Source organism: Rhinichthys klamathensis, unplaced genomic scaffold (assembly GCF_029890125.1).
Source record: "Rhinichthys klamathensis goyatoka isolate OS25496 unplaced genomic scaffold, OSU_Roscu_1.1 h1tg000136l_1, whole genome shotgun sequence".
Taxonomy (NCBI): domain Eukaryota; kingdom Metazoa; phylum Chordata; class Actinopteri; order Cypriniformes; family Leuciscidae; genus Rhinichthys; species Rhinichthys klamathensis.
The window spans coordinates 171,518-183,657 of NW_026606671.1; the positions used below are offsets into that span (position 1 = coordinate 171,518).

At 41.5% G+C, this 12,140-nt stretch overlaps 1 protein-coding gene and 1 pseudogene across 2 annotated transcripts in view; both read left to right on the forward strand.

Annotated features, from left to right (window-relative positions):
• Positions 1–12,140, forward strand: part of rxfp1 (relaxin family peptide receptor 1) — a 74,213-nt gene that overhangs the window by 46,229 nt on the left and 15,844 nt on the right. For both annotated transcript variants that reach the window (XR_008807599.1, XM_056257226.1), the window contains exons 4-10: positions 518–623; positions 2,003–2,074; positions 6,437–6,508; positions 6,720–6,791; positions 7,195–7,266; positions 7,398–7,466; positions 8,938–9,009. Coding sequence is in view for 1 of the 2 variants with exons in the window: in XM_056257226.1 (XP_056113201.1) it covers positions 518–623; positions 2,003–2,074; positions 6,437–6,508; positions 6,720–6,791; positions 7,195–7,266; positions 7,398–7,466; positions 8,938–9,009 (535 nt within the window). In the remaining variant the exon portion in view is untranslated. The remainder of the gene's footprint in view (positions 1–517; positions 624–2,002; positions 2,075–6,436; positions 6,509–6,719; positions 6,792–7,194; positions 7,267–7,397; positions 7,467–8,937; positions 9,010–12,140) is intronic.
• On the forward strand, positions 4,457–4,573 carry LOC130089791 (5S ribosomal RNA; annotated as a pseudogene).

Below are 12,140 nucleotides of genomic sequence, written 5' to 3' on the forward strand. Positions count from 1 at the left end.
TTTAAGTTAAGTCAACTGATCACTTTTTACTGTGATGAAAAAATAAATTGAACATTATTTTGAGTACAATTTTCTAACTAATTTTCTAGTTCTAACTAACTAAAGGCAATTAAAATTCAGGGAATTTGCCATTTCTTTCTCCCCCAATATTGTACAAATGTTTGTTACATTTCAGTTGTTCACAAGTATTTAGTATAACGCTATATAAATGCCTCATTCATTCATCCATTCATTCATCACCAAACCAATGGCTTACTTAAGCTGCGATATTAACATTGAATTATACACTTGACCTTTAAAGATTAAATTTCTCTTGAGAGCTCAAATTAATTTAATTGGGAATTCTTAGGAATTTATAATTAACACTAGCTGACACAGACCAATAATTTAGTGCTTATTAGTTCAGCATGACGGTTCGCATAGTATGTATTTCTACTTAAATGGCAGATCAAGCTGTAATGCTTTTAAATGCTAAGTGGTGTATCTAAAATTCTCTCTCTCCCTTTCTGTCACGCAGTGCTTGGGACCGTCCCAGCCGAGTGCCAGTGCAGGGACCTGGAGCTGGACTGTGACGGTGCACACTTTAAAGATGTCCCCACAGTATCCATTAATGTCACCATGATGTGAGTTTCATGCCCTATGTGTGGAGCGTGGCTGCAGTTTGTTGAGTTTGTGTGACTTTTTGGATGTGCATGAGATGCCAAAGCCCTGTGGCTTATCAGAAGCTGCTTACCTACTGCTCACCTACTTTACACTACATGGTGAATATGTAGGGGACTGAATAAAGATTTGTCTCAAAATAGTACTTTATAAAACAAGAGATGATTGCATCAAAGAGTAGTGTGATGTATTTGATTTTGAGTCTTAATTAACACTGAGTGCCTTCAATTTGTGAGCACTGAAAACTGAGATAATTGCATTAAAGGTAATCGTGCCAATATTATTCTCCACACAACATAACTGTGAAGCTTGGTTCTCATTTTTCGCTCAGTGCCTCGTGAAAATATCTATTGTTCACATAATAACTGGCTGATATAAAGCTTTTTAGCAGTTTAATATGTGGATCTGAAATGCATATTTATGAATCAGTTGAAGCTGCTTCTTTAAGGACCAATTTCCTGTTTTGCGGCTATTTGAATTTCCGCTGTTCATTAGTATGCCACTGCCAAACAGTGCACATCTACCTTTCAGTAATGCAGAGAATGTGGCAAGGTGTATTAATGCAACGTCACTCTCTGATTTCAAGTAGACACACTGTGTGCCTTCTCTCTAAGGTCTCATCATGAAAATCATTGCTTTAAAACAGCATCTCTTTATTAGGTGAAACATCTTTTGGTTTTTCATAAAGTCAGACATTGCCATTCAATCCTGTTTTTATTACACACACACACACACGAGGACTCAGGAAATGTCCTCTTAAACCAATGTGTGTGTGTGTGTTACATGCATGTTATTCCTAGGTTTATGAGTGCATGTAACTGGATTAGTGCGATGGCCATATCAGTCTAAAGTAATATGATCTAAATAATGATATCAATGTCTCCATTTTCATGTCATATCACTTTATTGAAGTGTTGTCAGGTAATTCATAGCATAGCTTTGACATCATATGTTTGCTTAGTAGATTGGTGCCTAACTATGTCTACATTATGTCTACACCTGGTGCAACCGTAGTCACGACGCATTACGCCGCAACAGCTTGAGGCTGTCTACACTAGACACTGTTGCAAAATCAATTTGTCCTTTGTGTCAGAAGTAGCGCAAGTGCTTCGAGCATGTCAGAAACAGAACGGGGCATCAGCTTACTGTCAGGATTTATCATGTCACGACACGCCGCATCTGGTGTAGAGAATATCTATCTATCTATCTATGTAGTTATTTCTATCATTCTATCTATATAATGTTCTATCTTTTGTTATATCGTATACAAACTGTAAAAGTGTGTGGTGACTGTTGCGCTCTATTATGATATGTAAATTTCACAATTTCGTTGATATTGCAGGTCTCTGCAGAGGAACCGGCTGCGGAAGCTAAATGCTGACATGTTCTTTATGTACCAGAGCCTTCAAAAGCTGTAAGAGCCTCTCTGCTTCACTAAGTATATCTCCGCCTTGTCATTGGACTGTGTGGATGCTGTAATGCTATGAATGCTGCCTTGGCATTATCACAGGTGTTTAATAAAACGTTGCTTGCTGGTCTTCACGGTGCTATTGTAGTAAGAAATGTGTGGAAATAGAGAAGATGTTGAGTGAGATTAAACAATCCCTGTGGAATAAAACATTCAGTGCTCTCCACAGGAGCGAGCTGAGAACTGAAGTACTTGAGAGAGTTGTCTTTTTTTAACCTGACAAAAATGGCTCAATGGTTTTCTTTCCCCAGCTGTTGAATTTTTCAAGTGTGTCTTAATCTGACATGCTCTCTTGTTGTGCGTATATCGTCTAGTTGTTTCGTTCAGAAGTACCAGCTGAGTCGAACAAAATCAGTCCCATATTTTTGTCCTTGCCCTAACACTACACTTGATCTAGTGACAGATGCTTCAATGTATGATCAAACTTAATCTCAGAAGTGGCACAAAAAAAAAAGAAAAAAAAGAATGGTATGGGAATAGAAGCCACAATGCAACTTTCCTTACACAATTGTGTAAGATTTGGATATTTTTTTAGTTTATTTTTGAGCCATTGGGAATGAATATGAATACAGAAAAGTTTGATGTTAGCAGTGCAATGAGGTTTAAATGAGGTGAGAAAGACTAGTCAATTCGCCTTATTCACCTGGCGGCCATTTTAAAAAATCGAATGCCGTTGAGGGGTACACAAATCCGGAAGTTTGACTCCGACGCAGCTGTCGCAGCAGCACCAGCAATGGAAACTCCAGTGTGGACCATCAATCTTTCTTGTCTGCCCGAATTAACGATGCAAAACGTGGAGCAGTGGGCCAGTACTGACTGCAACATCCCCTGGGCTGTGTTAATTAAGGGATACAGTAGGGGTGTAACGGTACACAAAAATCACGGTTCGGTACGTACCTCGGTTTTAAAGTCACGGTTCGGTACGTTTTCGATACAGCAAAAAGTAAGAAATGCCAGAGAAATTTCCTGTTTGTTAAAAGAAAAAATATTTTTTAAATAAGTGTGAGTTTTCCTACATCTTGAAACTTTCAGGTTTATAAATGGGTGTCATCTTTGAAGGATGAACAAATAATGTTTTGGTCATCACATTAAAAATAACATTTAAATATATGAAGAGTTCAGATGCAAAATCCATTTGAAATTTTCTTCTAGAATGATAATTTTTATCAAGCTTGTATATTTAAGTTCAGTAATTTCACTTAAATGGCAAAAATGATCATTCTAGAAGAACATTTCAAATGGCACTTAGAGGCTTTTGCTTCTGAACTCTTCATATATTTATTTATATAATATTTGAGTTTTGAAGTGCTGGAAAAAGATGTGTGAAGTACTTGAAAGCATTTCACTATTCCAGCCAAACTGGTTACAGTTAGTGTTACTATATTAAATCCATGGTGAATGTTGCTGGTCTGTGGACGTAAAGTATTACTAGTTCATTCACGGCATAATATTTCACCTGGTGTCCACGTCAGCGCTGTTTGATCTAATAGAGATCTACGGTTAATAACGGAGAAATGTGAATGCTTCTCACTAGATCTCGCAGCGATGTTATTACTTCAGTGGCGAATTCAAATGTTTTCTTTACTGGATCTTAGCGCTGTGTTGTACCAGTGTCGCTTGATCGAGATCGGCTCGCGCTGCACAGATGTTGCTGGTCCGAACTGATAAACGATCCGTGAAGCACATAATGAGTAACGCAGTTTCGTTCCGCTTTCATTACGCTTACCATTTGATGGTGTGCAACGTTGTGGTGATCGCGCCAGCGCGAATTTTGTCGGCAGGAAAAATTATCCAAGGAATCGTTCGGTTTGTATGCGTACCGAACCGGAAGCCTCGAACCGAAACGGTTCAATACGAATACATGTACCGTTACACCCCTAGGATACAGTAATTGGATCGAAGGTTTTATCCACGACATTGAACGTATGAATGGACGCCAATTTACTTCTCACGTCATCCATGTGTAATACAATTGTACTATATTCTTTCGATAGATACACAGATAGATACACATCCAGTAGCTTATACATACACACACATACACGTAAAACAATCAAATCACTCACAGGTATGTAAAAGTAAAGAGCATGAGAAGTGATTATAAGGTCTGACAGGGACTGATCCTGTTACACACTGACCATGATAAGGTGCTATGGTAACAATACAAGTTCACATATTTGTATAGATTCATAAAGAAGAACAATAATGATGATTAAGGATTTGCATAGATTCATAAAGAAGAACAATAATGATGGTTAAGGATTTGTATAGATTCTAATCTAACATAGTACACAGTCAACAACTCCATATCCAGTTACTCCATAACTGGCCAGCAGCCATATCACCCTGTAGCCCAAGACTGGTTGCCCACTGAAGCTAAGCAGGGCTGAGCCTGGTTAGTACCTGGATGGGAGACCTCCTGAGAAAACCAGGTTGCTGCTGGAAGAGGTGTTAGTGAGGCCAGCAGGGGGTGCTCACCCTGTGGTCTGTGTGAGTCCCAACGCCCCAGTATAGTGACGGGGACACTATACTGTCAAAGAGCACCGTCATTCGGATGAGACGTTAAACCGAGGCCCTGACTCTCTGTGGTCATTAAAAATCCCATGGCACTTCTCGTAAAGAGTAGGGGTGTAACCCCGGGGTCCTGGCCACATTCCACCCATTGGCCCCTGCCAATCATGGCCTCCTAATAATCCCCATCCACTGAATTGGCTCTATCACTCTCTCTCCTCTCCAACTATAGCTGATGTGTGGTGAGCGCACTGGCGCCGTTGTACTGTGGCTGCCGTCGCATCATCCAAGTGGATGCTGCACACTGGTGCTGGTTGAGGAGAGAACCACTGATATGATTGTAAAGCGCTTTGGGTGTACAGTAGTACATATGAAAGCGCTATATAAATGCCTCATTCATTCATTCATTCATTCATTCATATCAAAGCTAAGCTTACTACCCCTAGCTGCTACAAGCTAGCAGAAACTGAGGTAAATTGGCGTCCATTCATACGTTCAATGTCGTGAATAAAACCTTTGATCCAGTTACTGTACCCCTAATTAACACAGCCCGGGGGATGTTGCAGTCGGTACTGCCCCACTGCTCCACATTTTGCATTGTTAATTCGGGCAGACAGGAAAGATTGGTGGTTCACACTGGAGTTTCCATTGCTGGTGCTGCTGCGTCAGAGTCAAACTTCCGGGTTTGTGTACCCCTCAACGGCGTTTGAGTTTTCAAAATGGCCGCCAGGTGAATAAGGCGTATTGAAGAGTAAATTTAACCGGATTTTATTGGTGCTTGGTTGTGCAGAATTCAGCGCTGTTGCTATGTGGTTGCTAAGGAGTAGTTTTAGTGCTTTGTTATATGGCTGCTAATGGCGCTTTTCCACTGGTTCGGCTCAGTAAGGTTCGGCGCGGCACGGTTCGGCTCGCTTCGCTTTTCCACTGCGTGGCACGGAACGGCTCGGTTCGCTTTAGCTCGGTTTGCTTTTCCACTGCAGTTAGTACCGCTTCAAAGTGGATGGGATTATAGTCTGACCGTTATAGTTTATCCGCTCCTCGGCAACCAACGAGAGGAAGCACTTTGCACTTTGTCCACTGACCACGATTCAGCCATTTCTTTTTTGGAAGTTTTCTTTCTTTCTTTTTTCTTCAAGCAAGTCAAGCAAGCAGTTTTAAAACAGGTGCTACAGTGGTGGCTGTTACTGGCTATTTAAATCTAGCGGATTTGATGTCTTGCAAATACAATGACGCTGGTAGTGACGATTCTGTCTGACCAATCAGTGATCTGCAGTGTGTTCACGTCACATTTTACGGTACGCTTGGAACCTCAACAGAGGTGGTACCATTTAAAGTGACCCGAAGCGAGCCGTACCGTATCATACCATGCAGTGGAAAAGCGCCACAAGGTGATGTGGGTGATTGCTTACTGGCAGAAGTCAAAACCGTGAGCCCATGAAATATATGACAGTCTGGTACCAATAGTAGTCTCTTTTTCTATGGGATTATACACTACCATTTAAAAGTTTAAGGTCAGTAAGATTTTTTCCACTGATATCTTAAGCAGCACAACTGTTTTTAACATTGATAATAATAAGAAATGTTTCTTGAGCAGCAAATTAGCAATATATGTAATGATGCTAAAAATAAAAAATAAAATCCTGAAAATGATGCATGGATAAATGCAGCCTTGGTGAGCATATGAGTCTTCTTTCTAAAACATTAAAAATCCTACTGACCCCAAACTTTTAATACAGTTACATTTTGTGTTATCTTCTCTCTTCTCTTTTTTAACGCTTCCTGTAAACTGTGTTTCAGGTATCTCCAGCACAACCGCATTAAAGCGGTGCACCCGCATGCTTTCAGAGGGCTTTACAATCTGACGAGACTGTGAGTTTTAAAAGTCAGCTGACATTTCTATTGTCCCTTCTTAGCATAAAACTTTCTTATCAGCCTCATCTGCTGCCTTTCTTCAGAGAGGGACGAATGGTCTCTCAGTGAATGACAGACACTTTAGTTTGCTTATTTTTTTCTATGGGCAAATGCTTTTAAATGTTTTTTGGCTACCCTCAGACAGGTGTAATCTCTTATTTTTCTTCAGGTATCTCAGTTCTAATCAAATTACCACCCTACTTCCTGATGTATTCCAGGATTTGCACAAACTAGAATGGCTGTAAGTGTTTCTTGTCATTCTCTCATCTGCTTTCTAAATGTCAGCTAAAACCAGATGGATTTCCTCATTCAGTGCTTTTATGCTTCAAATCAATTAACTGCAACAGGAGTCGCAATCAATAAACATTCTGCAATGATGACCATATAGAAAACACAAAACTGATGTTAATTTCTATGTGATATCAGCTAAGGAGTGATTTCTTTAGCTCTCATTTGCAGTCGCCAAAGATCTGCTCTAAAGTAAAAGGAATGATTTGAACTTCCATCACACATCTAATTGAATGCCAATTATGGTTCATAACCCTTATGCATACATTAGTGTCCCCGGAACAAATATTGGAAAAAGCACTTCAATTTCTGAGGCTGCAGTGTTTTTGAATGAGTTTCTCCTATTTTTCCTGAAGGATTCTGGAGAACAACAATATTCATCACATCTCCTCTTTGACCTTCACTGGTTTGCGCTCCCTTGTGCTGCTGTGAGTTTCAGCCTGTTGCTATTTTGGTGACACATCTACTGCCTTTCAAATGTAAATCTTATGTTTTAACAAATGCATAGGAGCCATTCTCTAAGAGAGAGAGTGTGTGTGTGTGTGTGTGTGTGTTTCAGAGTATTGTTGAACAATGCTCTCACAAAGCTTGACGATATTTGCCTGGAGATGCCACGGTTAAATTGGCTGTAAGTTTGAATACAACACTGTCCTGATAAAATCACTTGTGTTGTTATTTTATTTTTATGGTTGCAGAGCTTGTAGAGAGCACTTTAAATTTTGCTCCCAGTAAATCAATGTATGCATTTTGCTTTAAAGGGGACCTATTATGCAAAATTCACTTTTGTAAGGTGTTTGGACATAAATGTGTGTTGGCAGTGTGACACTGCCAACACACATTTATGTCCAAACACCTTACAAAAGTGAATGTGTGTACACAACCACCCTACAGTGATAAAAATCCACTCACTCCTTTTTTTAAATCCCCATAAATCATAAGCAGTGTCTCCTAACGACCTGTTTTCAGAATGCGGCTTTAGTGACGTCACTAAAGCCACTGGCCCCGCCCACGAGTGTTGACAGACATTGCCGTTTTAACTTAGACCCGCCCTGATCGAGTTCACAGCAAGTTGTACACATCCGCCATTGCTGCACTAATGAGAATGTCTCCCAAGCGTTGAAGGTGTTGTGGCTGATGTATTCATTCACATAGCTCTCTCTATTTACTCCTGAAATCTGAGCCACCAGTTGAAGATGAGGTGGGTTCATTTTGTCTTTGAAAAATGCTCCCTGAACTCTACCGAATTTTGTTTATGTAACTTACCTACTCACTTCTTATAGCTGCTACTGTTTAATCAGCTCTTACAGTGATTTTCTGGAGTAAAACTGACGCTTATTCTTTGGTGTGACATACAATAAACTTTATTAAACTCTATTAAAAAGTATATTTTGTGTCATCATTCAGACATGGTCCTACTACAGCAGGCTTGTATTAATAGTGGCTACAATCAATGACACAGGTTATAACCGTAATTAAACAAACTATACCTGTTCCAACTCCATACATCATTCTCTGATTCTGTAGGCATTATTGTCCGAGTCGAAATGAACACAGTTACTGTGAGTTTCTGTATACAGCGTGAGACTCACGCAATTGAGCCAATTCTCACGCTCTCACGCCACACACGCGATTTCTCACGCTGAAGTGTCAACCGGGTCGGTCAAATGCCTGAAAGATAAGTTTATCTATAGATCTACCAGTTGAGCCATTCGTGATCGACTAGTTTTACCGCAAACTAGTTAAAATATCCTGTAATCTAGAGCGAGCGTGCATGCGAGACAGATGTGTTGAGCTCCTAACGGCGCCGTCCTAACCGCGGACGCGCACGACAGCAGAGAGGTAAGCGAGCGAAAGAGCTTGCGTGTCTTTCGCAACACAAAACACGGGGTATTTTGAGCTAAAACTTCACATACACACTCTGGGGACATCAGAGACTTATTTTACATCTTGTGAAAAGGGGCATAATAGGTCCCCTTTAATGTAAATTATTTGGTCCTCTAAGCTGATGCTAATCAATAAGTAGAATTGATTTGACTTTTTCTTTTCCTTTTCTTTCTTACATTTTCCATACACCCTCTTATTTCTATTTGTGTCTGCAGAGACGTTGAGGGAAATAAGATTGAAACTGTGGGAAATGTGACCTTCAGGTCCTGTAACATGCTAACAGTGCTGTGAGTATTCCCACCCTCCCGTAACAGCTTCTCAAAGCTCTCTTCCTCTCTTTCCGCTGTGTGATGATCAGATGACCCCAATGAACATTACAAATGTATTCCAGTATTTAAAGGGTTAGTTCACCCAAAAATGAAAATTCTGTCATTAATTACTCACCCTCGTGTCAGCCCATCTTCGGAACACAAATGAAGATCTTTTTGATGAAATCTGAGAGCTTTCTGTCCCTCCATTGGCAGCTACGCAACTACTACTTTGACACAAAAAGTTCATAAAGACATCGTAAAACTAATCCATATGAATTGAGAGGTTTAGAAGAGACATGATCGCTTTTTGTGATGAACAGATGAACTGATTCAATTTAGGCTTTTATTTACATTTAAACTTTTATCAACTTTGAACAGAACCTCCACCGAACCGGCTTGAAGCGCGAGTACAAACCTTTTGCTGAAGCTCAAACGTGCTGCACGAGAATGAACCTCATTGGTTCTAGCACGTCAAGTGAACATCCTTGAGCTTCCGTTTACCACAACTGATGTGTCCGTTTATATATAAATAAAAGCCTAAATTAAATCTGTTTATCTTATAAAGCGATCGAGTCTCTTCAAAATAATTTGGACTAAACCAATTAGTTTTACGATCTCTTTATGAACTTTTTAAAGAGTCAAAGTGGAAAGTGTAGTTGTATAGCTCTCAATGGAGGGACAGAAAGATCTCAGATTTCATCAAACAGATCTTCATTTTTGTTCCGACGATGAACGAAAGTCTTATGGGTTTGAAACAATATGAGAGTAATTAATGACATGCTTTTCGTTATTTGGGTGAACTAACCCTTTAAAAAGTAGGGTACAACAGGTAATCAAGTCCCACTGGTGTCAAAGGTCCTTTTAATTTTATTTTATTTTCTCCCAAAACACTAAATAGAAACAGTAAAAAAAAAAATCTAATACGGGGGGGTGGGGGGGGTAGGGGTAGACGGAGACGGACCTTTTGACTTGAGCGCGGCGACTTCTCCAACGGGGGGGGGGGGGGGTAGAGACGGAGAGCAACTTCTCCAACGGGGGGGGATGGACGGACTTTTGTCTTGAGTGCGGCGACTTCTTCAACGGGGTGGGGGGGCTGGGGGTGGACGGACTTTTGACTTGAGCTCGGCGACTTCTAAGGGCCCCCCCCCCCCGCCTCGGGCCCTGGGCTTTCCCCCCCGCTACCACGCCCCTGGCGGCAGTGCCGCCTTTACCTTCGTTTTGTTGTTGGTTTATTTTATGATTATTAAAGTGTTGAATGTTCGCCGGTGTCACGACTACCAGCCCTGCAACCCCGCCCAATAACCACCAACGAGCTCTTTCACCCGAATATTGACTGTCTCCCGAACTCCAAATCCCATCATGCCTCACTCATGCACTGATTCCGTTCACAGCTGTGAGTAATGATCACACACACAGCTGTTACTCATTCCCAGCCTTATATAAACCACACTCACAGCACACTCAGTGCGAAGTCTTGTTTCACCGTTGTGTACATTTCTGAGCGTTTCCTAGTTCCTAGACCTTCTGCCTGTTTCCTGGATCTCGCATTGTCTGCTGCCTCCCCCTGATCCCCTGCCTGGTTCCCTGTACGCCTTGCCTGCCCTGCTACACTGATTCTACTTGTATTGGACCCTTATCTGTCCAATACAATTGATCTTGATCTTGCATTCAAACAATAAACTGTTGCAAATGGATCTGACAGAAGACTTCGCCTACAGAAGATCCAGCAACGGCATCTGCTTGGTCAGCCGCTTTCTCCGCTCAAGCCAACCAGCTCGCTGCTCATCAGCACCAACTAAACCGCCTAACTTCATTAACCGAAGATTTGATTCAAGCGGTCCGAGCGCTACAGACCTCTGCCTCAGATCCGCCTCCGGTGCCTACGCTACCACCTGCTGCCCACGCTCCCGAGCTCCAACCCTCTGCGAGCGCGAGTCCCCGCCTTGCTCTTCCTGAGAAATTCGAGGGGAACCCAAATAAATGCAAGGGCTTTGTTCTCCAGTGCTCGTTGTATCTTGACCAGCAACCCACGTCTTATTCTACTGATGCCAGTAAAATGGCCTTCGTTTGCTCACATAGTGCTTCGTTCCGCTTCCTGTTCAGCTACTGTTCGGACGCTCTTGCTTACTGCTCCGCGCTTTGCTCTATCGCTTTTAAATTTTTTATTCCCTCAATCGCTTTTATATTTTTTTATTTTATCTCCTTTTATCACCTAATTTTAACTTCAGCAAATCAGCACAAACGCTTGATTACTACAAAAAAGCAGAATTCTTTTCTCCGACCAGCCTCCCACTGAAAGCTTACATTCTGGGGAAGGGAAAACACAACTGCCTACATTCTAAAGGATAAGAGAAAATGCCTCTTCTGGAATCTACTTGCTGCACTAACTGCCAGAGACTTTCACAAAGGATTGCAGTTCTTGAAACAAAGTTACTTGTGGGACCGTCATGGACATCCTCAGCATACAGCCGGTGAGTCCCATGAATCTAGTGCTCCAATACAGGCCATACTGAGTGTAGAGAAACAAGCCAATCGACTTACAAATCGATGGCACAAACAGGGAGTGAGACCCAAAGGCACTCGAGACATCAGATTGTCACGAGCATCACATATTGCTGCAGTAGCATCCTCTACCCCAGATACGGCTCTGACAAGGATTGCAAACACTGGTCTCCTACCACCGCCTATACATCTTGAGAACAGATTTGAAGTATTAATGAATGAGGAATCCCTGAATGTGATGAATGTGATCGAACACAGACTGAACCAGCCAGTAGCTAACACTGCTATCTGGCGCTCAAGGTCGAGCAGACAGCGGCACTCAGCTTAGAGCGCAGCCGAGCACAGGACTCTGATAGTGGGTGACTCCATAATCAGAAACATTATTAGCAGGGATACAACTACGTGCTGCCTTCAACAAGCAACGACTTCTGATGTAAATAGGGAACTTAAGAACATTCTGATGAAACATAAGACTGCAAATCGACTCATCATTCATGTGGGGAAAAATGATATTCATAAAGAGCAGTCAGAACTCCTTAAGAAGGATTTCAGTGAACTTTTTGAAACACTTAAAAGACTGAAAGTTCAGACATTCATCAGTGGAC